Below are 16,519 nucleotides of genomic sequence, written 5' to 3' on the forward strand. Positions count from 1 at the left end.
CAAGTCTCCACTTTTTTTCTTTTTTCTCCTTCTTTCCGCGCTGTCACTTGACATTCAAGAGGTGGGAGAAGGAGGACGTACACGCACAAAAAAAAGAAAGAAAGAGAAGGAGAAATGGAGGGAAAAGTCATTAGTCTCGAATAGCAAACTTACCGAGAAATTTTTCTTGTCTGGGACAGAAAGTCGCCGGGTTGTACCATACCCCATTTCATTCCGCTTGCTGAGTCACGTACCATTCTCGCGTCACGTACCCAGCGCCTCAACCCCCTTTTAGCATCCTTATCGCCAGAATTCCTCGACTCAACGCCCTCAGTCACGCGTTTTCCACGCGATTCTAGATTCAGACACCCTTCGCCTTTGATTCTCTGAAATTTTTGGCGCGGAAAAGTCATGTTTTCGACGCGTTTGCCCCCGTTAAAGATCCACAGAGATGCGCTCGGACCCTCGTCAGAACCCGGCTCGGCATCGACCCCAACCTTCCCCCCCTCGTCAGCTTCCTCTAACCCCTTACAACTCACCAACGGCAACTTGCAGCCCATAATGTTCCGCCCTCCCATTGTCGGTCCTTCAACATCCCCTTCTAAAAAGAAGCTTCACTCCAGACAGAACCAGGCCCTCAATAATCCAAAGCACTCGAGTCGCATCCCCTTACCCAAGCGTGTTCTCCAGAATACCTTTGACAGGATATCGATGCCTCCACCGGAACCCGACGCGTTCCCCACTGATTCCCCATTGAAAAAACCTCCAATCTCTGTATTCAATACTTCGTTCGCCCCGATGCCTGCTGCCCAGATGAGAAAAACCCAGGCTGCCTTCTTCACCAGTTTCTCGTCCTCCAAGGCGAGTTTCGGAAAGGAGAACGTGTCGCCTGAACCTAGATCTTCCGACGACGACAATCATGGTGGGAAGCCATTGACGGGTCTGAAGGCGGCCCCCCGACGGGCCTTGATGGAGGCAGCACCTATTAAGGAGAAGAAAGTTCTGCGGGAGAAGAGCATTTCACAAAACGCGTCTTCTTCGCCAGAAAAAGATGTGCCACTTGCCTGGGAACCTCCAGTTATCGTGGATGATGGAAGAAAACCGCCATACAGCTACGCTACACTCATCGGCATGGCCATCCTTCGAGCTCCGTCGCAAAGATTAACTCTCGCCCAGATATATAAATGGATCGCGGACACATTCCTATACTACCGAACATCGAATAATGGCTGGCAGAATAGCATCAGACACAATCTATCGCTCAACAAGGCATTCGTCAAGCAGGAGCGTCCTAAGGATGACCCCGGAAAGGGAAATTATTGGGTTGTTGGAAGTGGCTTCGAGCATCAGTTTATGAAGAACAAAAATTCACGCAAGTCCGGATCACACTCAAAGAAGGGTTCGGCTGCGTCCAAGGCCTTGATGCTGGAAGAGATGGAAAATTTGTCACACCCCGAACCTATTATCGAGATACATGTTGAGCATGCCGATTCCACCGAGCACGCTGGTAGTACAGATACAATTGAGGACAAGGAAGCGGCATTGGAAGAATTATTGACGTTGTCGTCCGATGCAACTAGGAGTGCTAGTCCTGAGCCACGACAAATGCCAGACGATGACGACGATGTGTTTCGACCATCTTCTCCCCACGGCAATGCTACAACACGATCATCTCCACCACCCCCTATCATGTGCTCTTCACCACCCGTCACCCGCAGCCAAGTCCAGCCACATCGTGATTCAACCCCCCCGTCCATGTTCCCGTCTACAAGCCGGAAGCGGAAAGCACCTCCCATGGGAGATAGTGGCTACTTTTCATCACTTGAATCATCGGTTGTACGGCCAACCATTGAGGAAGATAGGCCTAGGATCAAGCGGGGCCGGGCTGAGGAGGACATCGCCCGAATCAGGCATTCTTCACACGAAAGCCCCATCCGTAGGAATACAATTGGAGGGGGAATGAGTTTCCTAACCTCATCACCCATTCGGAACTACGACAATAACCCAATGCTCCCACCTCTTACCCCGGCGACCATGCTTCGTCCACGTAACCCACCAATGTCGGTTAGTCCGGCAACCAGTCTCCGAATCCACCGCGACCGTGTTAGGCAGCTCGTGAAGTCCCCGTCCCGGGACATTGGCGTCCTGGAGGACAATCCCTGGGGTGCCGCCTTCGCAGAGCTCACGTCCGGCAGCTCCGGCATGGAGAACGACAGCAGCGCACCGGACGATATCGAGACCATCGTTTCGAGAGCGTGCTTCGGATCTCCCGACAAGCGAGCGGACAAGAGGCGGGAGGTGCGGAGGAGTTATGATGGCGGATTACGCTCTGCGGACCTCCTCGGCGAGGGCTTCCTCGAGCCCCCGGACGTCTTCGGCGTGGACGTTTTCGGCGTCATGAAGAGTGGCTATGAGAAGTTTACTACTGATGGGTTCGGATCACCGTCGACGCCTGGGAGACCGGACCTGGGGAGGAGTCATACTACGGACTTTTGATAACATTATAACCTTTCCCGGTTGAAAAGTAGTTGGTATGTGTTTACGACCGAAACGACGGAATGTCTTCTGTTTGCAGCGGGTATTTTTGGGGCAAAAAAAAAAAGTAACATGGAGCGATTTCTTTTGTGTCCTTTTTTTCACTTCTCTTAACTTTTTATTATCCTTATTACTATTCCCTCTTCCTATTATTTCCATCTATTTTATCTGCTCTTATTCTTCCCCATTCATTCTACCCCCATTTTATCCCATTTCATCTTATGACGACCCTGACGACGCCATGACCAACAACGGGAGGCTAAGATAAGGCATCATCATCATCACATATCCATTCAGGCGTGCGTCTTCCTATTCTTTTCCTTTCTTCCCTCTCCCCTTCCTCTCCCATTTCTCCCTAAGGAAGGGGGAAAGAGAGTCCTGTAATCTTTTTCTCTTTTCCATTTTCATTCTCGTTATCTCCTGTTTCGTGGTTTATCAAATCCCGGGGTTCTTCGGTCTGGTGGGGGTGTTTTTCTCTTTCTGCTTCTCCTATCAATCTGTCTTTGTCTACCTGTCTGTGTCTGCCTGTATTTCTTTGTTGGGTTTTGTGATACTCGTTCCAACAATTGTTCTGTCCATTTGTCTGTCTGGGTGGCCCTCTGTTTATACCATTACCATTGTTCTGTCCTTATTTCACAGGCGAATACCCCTTCACCCTCTTTCTCTCTTCCCACTTGTGATTACTGCAGCCTCTTAACTGAACCTGTAATTTTCCTGCCCGTCGTGCGCCTTCTATGTGATTTATTTATTCCATCTTTCTACCCATCTGCGGAAAGATCATGCATGGAGGTTTTTTTTTTGGTTGTTTTGTTTTCTTGTTTTTATTTTTATTTATTTATTTGGTTGGCTTGGACCGGAACGGTTGGTATGGGGGGGTATGGTACGGTATGGGAAAGTGCATAGCGGGATTCGTGGTTTTTATTTTATCCATTTACCAAAGGTTTGTGTAGTGTCGTATTTATTTATTTATTTATTCCATCCATCCATCTCTTGCATGAATCGGCGGTAGCGGTAGCGAGTGATCGTGTATAACCCTTATACCTACCTACCCGACTCACTCGGCACTATCTACTACACTCGAAATTAAAATAATAACCACCAGTATGATAAGTAAGTATAGTTTGCAACCCAGCTGCCTGCCTACCATTCATCACGAACGAACGAACTCTTTCACCACTCCATTCCAATTCCACCCATCCATTCCAATTCCAGCAAGTATCATAGCCGGGTTAGGAATTTCCCTTCGTTCACTCACTCACTCGCTCGCTCGCTCGTTCATTGCGCACGTATCGGTTGATTGGAGGGAATTGGGAATCATTATGCGGTTGTGTTTTTGTTTTATTCTGTTTGAAATTGTGGGGTGATTTTTTGGGACTTGAATTTGAATCGGAATTGGAATTGAAATTGGAATGGGGTAGGTGGGTAGGGTGGGATTTGGATTGTGCGTTTTTTTTTTTTTTTTTTTTTTTAGGTGGAATTCCCGAGAGTTATGCGCAGTATGTGCTTTCGGGTGAAAAGAAATGTTGGTTGGTATGGAGGTGTGAATGTGAATATATATATATCTTTTTTTTTTTTTTTTTTTTTTTGGAAGGGAGGGAAAAAAAAAAAAAATAGAAGATGGTTTTGAGATCATGATCATTTCGAGACCAGCAATGTACCCAGCCTATCCTATCTTATCCTAAGAAAGGGTTACAAAAAGAGATATATATATAAAGAAAAAGGCTATAATACACAATACATTCCCCCCGCCATCCCCTCTCTCTAATCCCCAGAGGCACACCCCCGACACCCACAACTGACACACTCCACCACCTGCTCCTTCCCCAACCTAGCCTTCGGCACGCGACAAATGCACGTAGCATTAAAGTTATTTTCCTTGGCCTGTATGCAGCGCAGACAGCACAACTTCTCGTACCCCTGTTTCTTCCACTTGGCGATGAGGTTCGCGTCGCCGTAGCCGTTCTTCAGCAGCCAGTTGTAGAGGTCCTTATTTATGGCCTCCTTGTCGTAGTAGAGGTCGTATATGTAGCGTGAGCGCTGGTGCGAGATCTGGAAGATGGCCCAGGTGCTCTCGTTTTTGCGTTTGCCCTCGTGGGGGGCGTTTTCCGCTGATTATGTTAGCTGAGGCGGTAGATGGGGAAGGGGGGAGGGGGTTTACCATCTTTCATTTTGTTGGCGAATTCTAGTAGGGTGTCTTCGATGTCGTCGAAACCCTCTGGGGGTGGTTTACGGTTTCGACTGGTGCGGATTGGGGGCATGATTCTTTGGTTCCGGGTATTTTTTATTTTTATTTTTAGAGTAGATGAAGGTGGGTAACTGTGTCGGTTGAGTGGGAGCTCAACGGAGGAAGAGGTGGTAGTGGTGGTGGTGGCGGCAAGTTGCCCGTTGATGTGTTGACAGCGAGGTGGTTGAGTTGCAGTGAGGTTGGATGGAGGAGGCGAGGCGTCGGAGTTTAGAGCCTCAAGCTCTTTTTTTTTTGCTTTTTGCCTGAGTAGTGAACCTTGCGGTTTACAGTGCAATATGACGCAGGTTCTTGGACCGGTATCGTACTATGATACCCGTACTATATTCGCAACGGGGATATTTGAAAGTTTACAGGGAGAGTTTGCTTTCTTCGTGTTCGAAACATGAAGATCTATAGCAGGAGAAGAAGAGAGGGAAAAAAAAAGAGGACAAAAGAGGAAAAGAAGCAATTTTTTCTTAACCGCGAAATATGACGGACTAAACAGCTAGAAACCCTAAGAGAGTCATAGACATCCTCTAAGGGCTGATAACCTTTTTGGCCCTCTCCCTTAGAGCCTTCACCAACTCATCAATGGCCTCCATATCATCCGCCCGATACTCGTGCCTCCCCTTCTCCAGTATCTCCTCCGGTAACAAGTCAACAGCGGCCTTCAACGACTCCTCTTCATTTCTAATCTGACTGCTAAGCGCATAAACCGCCTTGGTCCTAACCCTCTCCTCCGGATCTCTAAGCACTAGATCAACAATCTTTGCCACACCCCCATGCTTGAGCATGACGGCCTGAGACTTTGGGTTGTTCTGGACGGCGGTCCCGATGCACCAGGCCGCCATGAAGCGGAGCTGCTGCTCTGGTACCGATAACTGCGCGATCAAGGGAGGCCAGAGGTTGAGGTTCTCGAGATTGTTGGCGTTGTCCAAGTTCTCGACAAGCATTTCGAGGTTGTCGAAAGCGATTTCTTTATTTTCGAGGGTGACTTCGGGGTCCTGGATTGCTTCCAGCGCCTCGCGCATGAGGACGCTGTCGTCTTTGACATTTGCGCCGAAGAGTTGGGCTAAGAGCGCTGGGTCCTGGTTTTTATCATAGTTAGCGTATGAATTTTGTGAGGGTATGGGAAAAATCGGAAGTACCAGTTTGGCTCTTCTGTTTTCTGCGTTCGGGTCGTCGGAAGGAACCGAATTCTCGATTCCCCACGAAAGGAGCTTAGCCATGTCCGACATGGTGAAGGCGGTGTGGAGAAGTAGACTGGAGTGGTTCGAATATTGGGTATTTCAGGGTTTAGTGGGGTTGTTGAGTGGAAGGCGCTTGTGGATGAGGGTTGGGATATCAAGAAAAGCTGTTATCCCAGTCCAGTGACGACGCAAATTAAAAGCCACTAGAAGCCAGTGGACCTCCAAAGAATATTTTCGAAAGCGTATTTACGGTGTTTGAATTTGTAACGGGCTCTATATCCCAGTGGTACTATAGTGCTAAGTTCCTGGGCCTGGGTAGTTAGCAGCCCGAGCCACCCGAGTTTGTGTTTTCTTTGGTACGATAATATTATTATGATAACCCCGCCAGCTTGGTTGTTTCCCTCCCTTGCCCCCACCAGGACGATTCGGGAGAGCCAACTAAACCCTAACCCATGATCATATAATATCACTCGGATAGTACCCTTTTGGAGTGGGAGAAATCCAGAGTTGGCCGAGCATAAAGTATCGTATAAGATGGATTTGATTAACTCCATCCGCAGCCCTAGTGCCGGAGAAACGGAGTTAACCCATTATCATACATAATATTATTTGGTCGCTATCACCTTGCCTGCGCAGTGAAGGCGCTGACAGCGTAGGGAACGAAAAGGAAAAACGAATGGTTTGGCGCCAACTGATGCCCGTGCTTTAGGAGCCAAAGACGGGACAGTTCTGAGATCGGAGCGTACTAAAAGATATTGTGCCAGTGGGAAGCCAGTACTTATTACGGTGGATTCGAGGATGGATGTGAGTTTATCCTCCTCGGAAATGCGAGAATATCATGTTGGCTCTTCCTAGAAAGATCCATATTTTTGTGGAAGCGTGGCTGCCTAACCTTGCTCCAGAAAGTACTTGGGCAGGTGTCTTGAGTTTGTTTGTTTTTTTGTTTTTTTTGGCTTGAGGTGTGGTGGTTATGTGCGATGCTTGGAATTCCAGGTGCGTTGTACGATTCGGATCCGGTGACTTTCCCACATGCTGAGGCAGTAAACAAGTAATAAAAGGACCTTGTTGTGCGATAACACACTACTATATGCTGCAATGGAGTATATCATGTCCCGAGCTTTCCCAATTAGAAAGGGGCCTGCACCCTCGGGGCCAGCTGGAAAAGGAGCATAAGACCGGAACCCGTTTTCTCCTCAAGGGGCCAGTGCTGCAATGCTATCACAGTGATAGCTTTCTCCAGCGAGCTTAGGGTACATGTATCACATACTTTTTTTTCGCAACCCACTAGCTGCGCGGGCACTTTTACCTTTACCCTAGCACTCGCCTGTTGGGCCAACCAGGAGCTGTCGTGAGTAGGGATATGGGATCCTCGTGAGCTATTTCAAGGGGGGCGTTTCTCAGGCAAAACTTCACCGACGTGACAAAAGTGCCATTTGACAGGCTTTAGCTGCTAGATATAGAAATATTCCTGCAGAGAGTGATGATCGATCCCTGGTTCTAGAGGTATGCAGGGTGAAGTGTCTAGGTTTCTGTTTATAACATCCAGGATGAGCAGGATGGCGGCGAGTCAGTAGTGCCATGTGGAACCAGAGGGTGGGGATAGGCTGCTTGTCTGATAGGGAGGGGTATCATAAACAAGAAAAGCTCCCCGTTCAGGGGGCTGGGGTCGTGGATTTTGGGAGTTTGGAAGAGAAAGGCTGGTCTTGGATAGGGTCAGTTCCTGCGCTTGCCTCCGAATAAAGGTTTTTGTGATTTGGGGTGATCCTGCGTGAGGGAAAGTGTCGAAAGGGTCCAGGTCAGGACTTGGATGGACCCGGTGTCCTATAGCTTAAGGTGAGAACGGGTGGTCATGGTGGGGAAGGTAAGAAGGGTGAGTTTATCATCCTTGTTAACACTGTGGGCTGCTCACGAATCGCAAAAAGAGATCCCTTAATTACTGGTCTTGGAAGCCACAGAGTCTGTAAAAATTGTGTATCTGAGTTGCGGCTTGCGCGCGAGCGGGGTTTCAATGATGGTGTGAATAGGGGCGAAGAACTCACCCTTCTCACCTCGCGAAAAGCAAATCGCTGGTCTGCTTATTTGTAATACCCAATTCTGTTTAAGCTATGGCTGTCTAGTCAAACATTGCCCTCAAAGTTTTTCTCCCTGGCTTCCACGACACGACTATTTTAACCGTTTTTAGCGGGGTTGTTCCCTCCCCCTCTTTTTCCGTCAACGATTAACATACTGTTGCGGCCTATGATGATCATGCACTATCACTCGGTATATGTCATATTCTGAACCTCGTCATTCGGAGTACGTGTGCTTCGGGTTTAGAAGCCAAACGGCCACGATAAAGCGGAAGGAAGATAGACTTTGCAATGATCCTGGAGCTCTTGGCTTCTCGGGAGAAAAGGCAGTCGTCGTAACTCCACCCTCCGTTGCGAACCTCCAAACAAAGGAAATGGAGGCAGAACCCCTAACCCGCAGTAGGCCTCTTGATTGACATCACGGACTCCTGGTATAGTACGGTATCGGTAGGCGGCGTCCCGTCGGGTGACTACTTTACTGCCAAGTCTTTTCTATGACAGCTCCTTTCCTCTAAAAAACGTCTAGGTTTCGTTTTCAATGGTGCTGACGTTTGGTGTCTCTTAAGCTAAGAGAGTTTGCGCGATGCCTGGTTTAACCCGTGTGTTTACTGGGTGACCAAGAGATTACCGAGCCACCGGTATTGTAGTGAGCGGTAGATATGATATAAGTCGGGCCATCATCACTGAAACATTTATGTATACGACTCCCAAGGCTCCATGTGTGACAAAACAAATCTTATGTTGGTGCCTTCGTAAGCTATGGGAACCCCAAGCCTTCGTCTTCGTCTTCAACTGGAGATGGAGGGTAAAATTACTTATCGGGAGCAGCGTGATGGTAGCCGCGTAACGAGTGCTCTTGGAAGTTACGACACAGCTAAATAGGGGGCTTTTTGGCGGGTCCTTTGACCCATCTTATAGCCGTACCATTCCCAGCTCAACCAATGTATGATGTATGACCCAATGCCAAGAGAGTTGGAACCGTTGAGGCTGGAAGGGCCGTTATTATGTCTCTTGGTATTGAGACTTGAGGAGTGTACTACGCTGGTGGTGTCGGCCGGTGTCACCGAGCATCCTTTCACATTGAAAACCTTTTAGGTCAGGTCGACGGCACTGCATTCATACTGTACAGTACAGTACATCGCTGGCCTGGCGGAATGGCGGCGCTTCGGCCATAGGATTTAAAAATAGTGGAGGTGGCGGCGGATGCTGACCAGTCAGGGTTGCGCGTCAGCACTTGGACATGGCGGTCTTGAGCCTGAAGAAGAAATTTGTATGCCCTTTCCAGCGACTCTAATTCCCTAGTCGTTATGCCAAGACATTGGTGCCAAGGATATAGGGTCTTTTTTGGGACGACAGGGGTTGCGAGCGTCGTGGGCGGTGGGTTGTGTGTGTGGCCCTTCTCCTCCTCTTTCCTTTCTCCTTTCTCTTTCCCTCTTGTCAACACTTTCATCCATCTACAAAAGCCTTCCATCCGCCCGCTTCATCTTGGAGTAGGCAGACCCCCTGTTACTTTAAAGTCCTCCCTCGAGCTTATCACGTCTTACGAATTCCTTAGCCTTTTTTATCAACTAGACCTTTCTTAACAACCGCCATGGAAGGTCAGTAAATATTCCCCCGAAATGCTCCTTTTTCTCTCAACCTCCATACCCTGGAAACGCTTGCTTTTGCCAAAGGGCCATTATTGCTAACTAACTACCTTCCCGTTCTACAGACGAAGTTGCCGCCGTATGTTTGCTCCTTGTCTGACTCTTCCCAGGAAGCTTGAAGTGGGGTTGTTGCGTTGAGGTATGGGAATGTAGCTAACGTCACAATCTAAAACTCTCAGCTCGTTATTGACAATGGGTAAGCAATTCTTTATGACCGGTAAACTCAGCCACGGTTTTATACTGATAACTCTTGATAGATCTGGTATGTGTAAAGCCGGTTTCGCCGGAGATGATGCTCCCAGAGCCGTTTTTCGTAAGTACCTTTATCTAGATATCTTGATTTGGGGACCATTTAGTGCCCCGCTATTTATTGTCGGCTCGGGATTACTGACATGTTTATAGCCTCCATTGTTGGACGTCCTCGTCATCATGGGTATGGTTTTCCCAATTTCCGGGCTTCTTGTTTTGCTTTTTTTTTTTCTGGCCCCGATGCCCCGCGATCACGGGATATCCCCACCAAAAAATTTTTGCGCGAAAATTGGGGATAATTGCTGACAAGAATTTTTGTTATGTTTCAGCATCATGATTGGTATGGGTCAAAAGGACTCCTATGTTGGAGATGAGGCTCAGTCCAAGCGTGGTATCCTGACTCTAAGATATCCCATTGAGCACGGTGTCGTGACAAACTGGGACGACATGGAGAAGATCTGGCATCACACCTTCTACAACGAGTTGAGAGTGGCGCCAGAGGAGCACCCTGTCCTTTTGACCGAAGCTCCTATCAACCCCAAGTCCAATCGCGAGAAGATGACTCAGATTGTTTTCGAAACCTTTAATGCACCTGCCTTCTACGTCTCTATCCAGGCCGTGCTTTCCCTGTATGCTTCTGGTCGTACTACTGGTATCGTTTTGGATTCCGGTGATGGTGTCACCCATGTTGTCCCCATCTATGAAGGGTTTGCGCTCCCGCACGCCATCTCTCGTGTCGACATGGCTGGACGTGATCTTACCGACCACCTGATGAAGATTCTTGCTGAGCGTGGCTATACTTTCAACACCACTGCGGAACGTGAGATTGTTCGTGACATCAAGGAGAAGCTTTGCTATGTTGCTCTTGACTTTGAGCAGGAGATCCAGACTGCCTCTCAGTCGTCTAGCTTGGAGAAGTCTTACGAGCTTCCCGACGGACAGGTTATCACCATTGGTAACGAGCGGTTCCGTGCTCCTGAGGCCCTTTTCCAGCCTTCAGTTCTCGGTCTTGAGTCTGGTGGTATCCACGTGACCACCTTCAACTCCATCATGAAGTGTGACGTCGATGTGCGTAAGGATCTCTATGGAAATATTGTCATGTCTGGTGGTACTACTATGTACCCTGGTATTGCCGACCGTATGCAGAAGGAGATTACATCCCTTGCTCCTTCCTCAATGAAGGTCAAGATCATTGCTCCACCAGAGAGAAAATACTGTAGGTTTTTTATCATCATGTATTGAAGACTACCTGTCTAATTTTTAATAGCTGTCTGGATCGGAGGATCTATCCTTGCATCCCTCTCCACCTTCCAGCAAATGTGGATCTCAAAGCAAGAGTACGACGAGAGCGGACCTTCTATCGTCCACCGCAAGTATGTTCACAATGCTTTCCTCAAACCCTTATTGTAGACCGATACGCTGACACATTCTAGGTGCTTCTAAACAAAGAAATTTCGGACCGGTCGGTTACAAATTCAAGGTTGTTGGAAGGTCAATATCTTAATACAGTTGCCAAGGAGAATGGGTGGATGGTTTTCATTTTTTTTTTTCAACTATGGAGGCTTGTTTTAAGATGGGGGTAGCAAAATGGCGGGAGTAGTCGGGAGAAAAATCGAAAAGTTGCTATGCAAAGGCTTTTCAATTTTTTGTGCATTTTTTCGAGCGGACCGCGTCCGGTTTTTTTGTTTTGCTATGATGTGAATTGCTTGTTGTAACGGAATAAAGTGCGATGTCAGTGGTGCTGTACGGAAGCCGAGCGTTGTTGGGACATTCGTGGTGTCCATCTTATTTCCTGACCCTATTCCTTTCTTCTTTTTCTGATAGTGTTTGGCCGTGTTATTCCGTATTTACGATGTTCCGTAGTTTTAAATGTTTTCAAAACAAGGTACTTCCTATTACTGCTCCACCACTTTCTCCTCCAGGGTGTAATCCACGTGTATAAGAGGTGATTTAACGTGTGCAATATCTGAGCACTATTGGTTCGTTGGTCTCAGATCTCATGGTCCCCAGGTTCAATTGTGGTCTCTGTCCAATGTGGCGCTATCGCATGCTCAATGGTGGCTGAAGGCGCAGAGTGCGCATTTACAATATCGCATACTGGTAGAATACCAGCACGGCCTATTATCAAATCTGATGGAAACACATGGCCCCCGGTCCTGATCAAAGCTGGGATACCGGTATGGAATGATTGAGCGAGTGATGCCACATGACAGTCCCACGTGGAAATAGCAATGGCTGACATAATCCTATGATCTTACATGACCTACATCATCTCGTTGCCTGCATCTTCCCTCTTACCTTCCTCGTAACTATCCTTTGTCTCGAGAGTATCGCAATTACATGGTACCTCTGTCGCTATGATATCATTCATAGACTATCGTGAGTCTTCTTTTCCTCTCCTTGTTCAGCCTGCTTTTACTTTTCTGCAATTTTCTGACCTTTTTCTTAGCTTTCATTTGGCTGGAAGGTGCCACGGGTGCGGCCAAGGACGAATGTATGCCTCAGATCTCCCCCAACTTTTTTGATCTCTCTAACATAATGGCGAAACTGTAGTGAAGCTTATTTTTACCATTTTATTGTCCTACCCGTTCGCTGGCGTACTCAAACGGTTACCTGATGCGGAGCCTGCGAAGAAGAACCTGTTTATGATTGGGTATGGGGTTCCACTGACTAGGGTTGCCGAAGAGAGGGACAGTCACTAATAGGTGGTGGATTGGACGAATAGAGTTTCGTTGTTTTACATGGTTGGGGTTTTCAATTTATGGGGTGGACTGCGGACTCTTAGTGTTAGCGCGGGCGGAGCGTATGCTATTGCGAAATTTGTTCAAGGACCGTATATGCCATGGATCGCTTTCGTGTACTTGATGGCGCACATGCTCATTTCGCATATCGAGCGGGAATTGCACGGGATTCCCGGAGTTGTGGATGTTACTGGCGCGCAAATGGTCATGGTCATGAAGGTTGGTTGACCGGGACCTGGAGAATTTTGGAGGAGTGCATGGACTCACGGCATCGGTGTTCTAGTTAACGGCGTTCTGTTGGTCAGTGCATGATGGCCGATTGCCCGAGAAAGTATGAATTGTTTGTTTCTGCCAACGGCTCGCTCCGCTTAGAAATTGACCCTTGTGATTTTAGGATTTATCGGCCTTTCAGAAAGATCGAGCCCTTCCGGTGATGCCCAGTATCCTCGACTACATTGCATATGTGGTGAGTTTTGTCATTGAGCTGCTCTTTATCACTGGTATTAAATTTGCGGGTAGCTGTTTTTCCCGTCTTTGTTCGCCGGACCCGCATTCGATTTTGCGGAATATCAAAGGTGGATTGATTGCACCATGTTTGACGTTGTAAGTCCTGGCGCAACCAAGGGCAGCACAAAGCGGAAGAGAAAAATCCCAAAGAGCCATCGTCCGGCGATTTGGAAAGCTATTTGTGGGTTGGGCTGGATCGCTGCTTTTATGAAGTTTTCTAGCTGGTACAAGACCGGGTTTGTTCTCGACGACGGATTTTTGCGGTATTCGGTTCTGAGAAGGTAATTGTGCTTTCTTCCAAATTACGGTGAACCAGAAACTGATTACACCCGCAGGGTTTGGTATATATACGCTTTGGGTTTCACCGAACGTCTCAAATACTATGGCGTTTGGTCCCTGACTGAGGGCGCTTGCATACTCTCCGGTTTGGGGTACAATGGCCTCGATGAGAACAAGAGGCCTCGCTGGGACCGTTTGACAAATGTTGACCCTTGGGCACTCGAGACAGCGGAGAATACAAGGGCTTACCTTGAGTCCTGGAATATGAACACGAACAAATGGTTAAAGAACTATGTGTATCTGAGAGTGACACCAAGAGGAAAGAAACCGGGATTTAGAAGCTCTTTAGTTACCTTTGGGACATCAGGTACGAAGAGTTTCTAAGAATTCATCCGAGAGGCCGAGCTAATCTATACGCAGCCATTTGGCATGGCATCTCTCCTGGGTATTACCTCACCTTCTTGACGGCATCATTTGTCCAGACGGTCGCTAAATGTATGTGTTACTTGCCCTACTAATGGTAGGCTATTCGATTGATAACGGTCTCGCATGCAGATTTCCGGCGTCACATTAGACCCTTCTTCGTGGAACCGGACGGAAAGACACCCGGTAGGTATAAGAGGGCGTATGACATCTTCGGTCTTTTAGCGACACAAATTGGGTTTTCCTACATCGTCGCGCCATTTATCATCCTGGACTTTAAGAACTCCCTCATAGTCTGGGGCCGACTTAAGGTTAGTGAAATTGCGCTTATTCGTCCCATGAATTCTTATATGACGACGATCTTATTCTATTTTATAGTTCTTTGTTCATATTGGCATCCTCCTCTCCATGCTATTCTTCAATTCGTCCGGAAAGTCTTGGCTCAGTCAGAAGTTGAAGGCGAGGGTTGGAAGGGCTGCCAGTTCTGAAGGTTTGCACAAATCGCCAAGTGCTAGCGATTTCCGTGGAGGCGCACTCGGCCTTCTAGATCCTATGAAAGAGATTGAGGATATGCAACGAGAATTATTGGCGAAGGAGGAAGAGGTGATGAATAGGAGGAACTCAATGAACACCACGAGCAAGAATAAATAACCCCTAGCTAATCTTCCCTTAGTAGAGAAGGTATCATAGCTAAAGCTGGAGGTGTATCCGAGGTGCAGCGTTGACCCCCCTCTTTTTTTTTGCTCTCCCTACTGGGCGTTCATTCGCCTGCTAAATACTTTGTTGTAAATAAAAGGAAGTTGGAGTTGGGTTGACACATTCTGCATTCGATGACGGATCGTGTTTTTTTGGCGGGAATAGAGTAGAATTAGGATTGGGCATTAGTACTACATTTTTTGAGTATAATATGTATTGTATTCTGGGTGAGAGAAATTGCAGATATAGACTTGAGCACGATGTTCCGTTGTGTTACTAGTAAGTCGGGGCCGATTTCGTAAATTAGATCATTATCTCAGTTGGAGAGTCTGATATGATACCGGTAGTTTGCTGGAATTATCCAATAATTACATTAGAGACCAATTAGGTTTGGCTGGGGGACCCCGCATTCCTCTTTATCGATCAACTAACTTTATGCGTATAAGGTAATATTTCCCCGCCCAGGGTTCCGGGTGCTCGGGTAAGTTATCGAGCTTCCTAACTGCACGTGCTCTGTTTGAGTTACAACGAGCCCATGACTGGAGTAGGATATAATAAGATTTCTCTCTCCATCTCGTCTCAACGAACCACAAACAACCTCGCAAGAATTGAGAAACGAGGAAAACTGCCACCAATATGTCAAAAGAACTCAGCTACCCAAAGACACCAGCCAACAAAGTCAACAGGTACAGCAACAGAGGTATCATATCCCCTTCTTCATCCCCTGTATATCAAGAACCAACCGACAACCACTAACATCCCCCCCAATCAACCAAAAGCCCACTACGACACAACCACAATCCACAACATAATAAACACAACCCCAGTCCTGCACGTCTCCTTCCTAACCCCCAGCGACGCCAGCGACGCAAGCTCACCCCCGCATCCGACAATCCTACCAATGCTCGGCCAAATGGGCTCCTTCACGCACCCAAGCTCCGACGAGTCCGACGCACTGGACTGCTACCTGCACGGCTACACCTCCAGCCGACTGCAAAACCTCACCCGGAGCAGCAGCAGCAGCAACAGCGGTGGCATGCCCATCTGCGTAGCGGCCACAAAACTCGACGGGCTCGTCCTCTCGCTGACGCCGAATTCGCACTCGTGCAATTACCGCTCCGCCATCCTGCACGGCACGGCCACGATGGTGGAGGACGTGGAGGAGAAGATCTACGCCATGCGCCTCATCACCGAGGGCATGCTCCCGGGGCGCTGGCAGGGGACGCGCGTGCCGCCGGACGAGACGGAGTTGAGGAGTACGGGCGTGTTGAAGGTGGTTGTTAGCAGCGCTAGCGCCAAGGTCAGGAGTGGCGGCCCCAGCGATGAGAGCAAAGATGTGGAGAGAGCGGAGGTCACGGGGAGGGTGTGGACGGGCGTGGTTCCGGTCTGGGAGATGATGGGGTGTCCTGTCCCTGCTGGGGAGGGGGTTGGTGGACAGGCGCCTGGGTATGTTGCTGAGTACGTTGAGGGGAGGAATGGGAGGGAGAAGGGGTACGCAGAGGGGGCTGCTGCTGGGAGAGTGGATGGGGGTAGTTAGGGAGGGGGTGTTGGGTATGTGATTTTTTGAGGGCGGGGTTTTGGGAACTTGCTTGGGAGGGTTGTTTTGGTCTGCTTTATATCGGTCACCATGCTTGTGGGTTCGCTGCAAGTAATTAGATGCTCTAATTTTACAGGTATCATAGGTTGAAAGTGCAATTCCTATCGAGTGATTCTGTATGAACATGCAAGTTACGACTCCATTTTGCATCTACCGTGCGACGAGGGTGCTGGGTGGGATATAGTACGGCTCGGAGTTTACCCTTCCGGTATTTCAGAAGTGCTACTTGAAGAATATTATTATTATTATAGAGTGATCATCCCCCATCACTCCAATTCTAACTTGACGAGCAAAAAGAAAAGAAAAACAAGACAAAACAAAATAGGAGAAAATTAATCCAACGCCCCCCAATTTACCGATACTTCCCCGATCCTCACAAGTATA

At 48.2% G+C, this 16,519-nt stretch overlaps 8 protein-coding genes; 6 read left to right on the top strand and 2 right to left on the bottom strand.

Moving 5' to 3' along the window:
* Window positions 1-200: 200 nt before the first annotated feature.
* On the top strand, window positions 201-3,496 carry GSTUM_00006159001 (uncharacterized protein). XM_002838288.2 has 1 exon: window positions 201-3,496. Exon 1 carries the CDS (start codon window positions 391-393, stop codon window positions 2,473-2,475), a length of 2,085 nt encoding a protein of 694 aa, XP_002838334.1. The 5' UTR covers window positions 201-390; the 3' UTR covers window positions 2,476-3,496.
* Window positions 3,497-4,134: 638 nt separating this feature from the next.
* Window positions 4,135-4,907, bottom strand: GSTUM_00006160001 (uncharacterized protein). XM_002838289.2 has 2 exons: window positions 4,673-4,907; window positions 4,135-4,622 (listed from the first exon to the last, which is right to left on the bottom strand). Exons 1-2 carry the CDS (start codon window positions 4,770-4,772, stop codon window positions 4,276-4,278), a joined length of 447 nt encoding a protein of 148 aa, XP_002838335.1. The 5' UTR covers window positions 4,773-4,907; the 3' UTR covers window positions 4,135-4,275.
* A 29-nt stretch (window positions 4,908-4,936) lies between these two features.
* On the bottom strand, window positions 4,937-6,281 carry GSTUM_00006161001 (uncharacterized protein). XM_002838290.2 has 2 exons: window positions 5,887-6,281; window positions 4,937-5,826 (listed from the first exon to the last, which is right to left on the bottom strand). Exons 1-2 carry the CDS (start codon window positions 5,974-5,976, stop codon window positions 5,275-5,277), a joined length of 642 nt encoding a protein of 213 aa, XP_002838336.1. The 5' UTR covers window positions 5,977-6,281; the 3' UTR covers window positions 4,937-5,274.
* Window positions 6,282-9,428: 3,147 nt separating this feature from the next.
* On the top strand, window positions 9,429-10,339 carry GSTUM_00006162001 (uncharacterized protein). XM_002838291.2 has 7 exons: window positions 9,429-9,595; window positions 9,709-9,722; window positions 9,823-9,839; window positions 9,901-9,956; window positions 10,046-10,076; window positions 10,222-10,238; window positions 10,268-10,339. Exons 1-7 carry the CDS (start codon window positions 9,589-9,591, stop codon window positions 10,309-10,311), a joined length of 186 nt encoding a protein of 61 aa, XP_002838337.1. The 5' UTR covers window positions 9,429-9,588; the 3' UTR covers window positions 10,312-10,339.
* Window positions 10,340-11,616, top strand: GSTUM_00006163001 (uncharacterized protein; the record flags this gene model as incomplete). XM_002838292.2 has 4 exons in its annotated part: window positions 10,340-11,074; window positions 11,101-11,108; window positions 11,160-11,265; window positions 11,326-11,616. The coding sequence occupies 4 exons, from the start codon at window positions 10,340-10,342 to the stop codon at window positions 11,473-11,475; spliced, it is 999 nt and encodes a 332-aa protein (XP_002838338.1). The 3' UTR covers window positions 11,476-11,616.
* A 5-nt stretch (window positions 11,617-11,621) lies between these two features.
* GSTUM_00006164001 (uncharacterized protein) lies at window positions 11,622-11,850 on the top strand (the record flags this gene model as incomplete). XM_002838293.2 has 1 exon in its annotated part: window positions 11,622-11,850. The coding sequence occupies one exon, from the start codon at window positions 11,622-11,624 to the stop codon at window positions 11,832-11,834; it is 213 nt and encodes a 70-aa protein (XP_002838339.1). The 3' UTR covers window positions 11,835-11,850.
* Window positions 11,851-12,249: 399 nt separating this feature from the next.
* GSTUM_00006165001 (uncharacterized protein) lies at window positions 12,250-14,799 on the top strand (the record flags this gene model as incomplete). XM_002838294.2 has 11 exons in its annotated part: window positions 12,250-12,271; window positions 12,342-12,386; window positions 12,446-12,545; window positions 12,618-12,852; window positions 12,917-12,964; window positions 13,028-13,099; window positions 13,153-13,421; window positions 13,476-13,786; window positions 13,840-13,914; window positions 13,975-14,153; window positions 14,221-14,799. 11 exons carry the CDS (start codon window positions 12,250-12,252, stop codon window positions 14,491-14,493), a joined length of 1,629 nt encoding a protein of 542 aa, XP_002838340.1. The 3' UTR covers window positions 14,494-14,799.
* Window positions 14,800-15,092: 293 nt separating this feature from the next.
* On the top strand, window positions 15,093-16,227 carry GSTUM_00006166001 (uncharacterized protein). XM_002838295.2 has 2 exons: window positions 15,093-15,238; window positions 15,318-16,227. Exons 1-2 carry the CDS (start codon window positions 15,175-15,177, stop codon window positions 16,073-16,075), a joined length of 822 nt encoding a protein of 273 aa, XP_002838341.1. The 5' UTR covers window positions 15,093-15,174; the 3' UTR covers window positions 16,076-16,227.
* Window positions 16,228-16,519: the final 292 nt, after the last annotated feature.

The sequence above is a fragment of the Tuber melanosporum genome (assembly GCF_000151645.1).
Source record: "Tuber melanosporum whole genome shotgun sequence assembly, scaffold_24, strain Mel28".
In the NCBI taxonomy this organism is placed as follows: Eukaryota; Fungi; Ascomycota; class Pezizomycetes; order Pezizales; family Tuberaceae; genus Tuber; species Tuber melanosporum.

Coding starts and splice junctions, on each gene's coding strand:
- GSTUM_00006159001 (XM_002838288.2), top strand. CDS start 391: ATGTTTTCGACGCGTTTGCCCCCGTTAAAGATCCACAGAGATGCGCTC.
- GSTUM_00006162001 (XM_002838291.2), top strand. Junction 9,957..10,045: donor TGCTCCCAGAGCCGTTTTTC/GTAAGTACCTTT, acceptor ACATGTTTATAG/CCTCCATTGTTGGACGTCCT.
- GSTUM_00006166001 (XM_002838295.2), top strand. CDS start 15,175: ATGTCAAAAGAACTCAGCTACCCAAAGACACCAGCCAACAAAGTCAAC. Junction 15,239..15,317: donor CAACAGGTACAGCAACAGAG/GTATCATATCCC, acceptor ATCAACCAAAAG/CCCACTACGACACAACCACA.
- GSTUM_00006161001 (XM_002838290.2), bottom strand. CDS start 5,976: ATGTCGGACATGGCTAAGCTCCTTTCGTGGGGAATCGAGAATTCGGTT. Junction 5,827..5,886: donor AAAACAGAAGAGCCAAACTG/GTACTTCCGATT, acceptor GATAAAAACCAG/GACCCAGCGCTCTTAGCCCA.
- GSTUM_00006160001 (XM_002838289.2), bottom strand. CDS start 4,772: ATGCCCCCAATCCGCACCAGTCGAAACCGTAAACCACCCCCAGAGGGT. Junction 4,623..4,672: donor CGCCAACAAAATGAAAGATG/GTAAACCCCCTC, acceptor TAACATAATCAG/CGGAAAACGCCCCCCACGAG.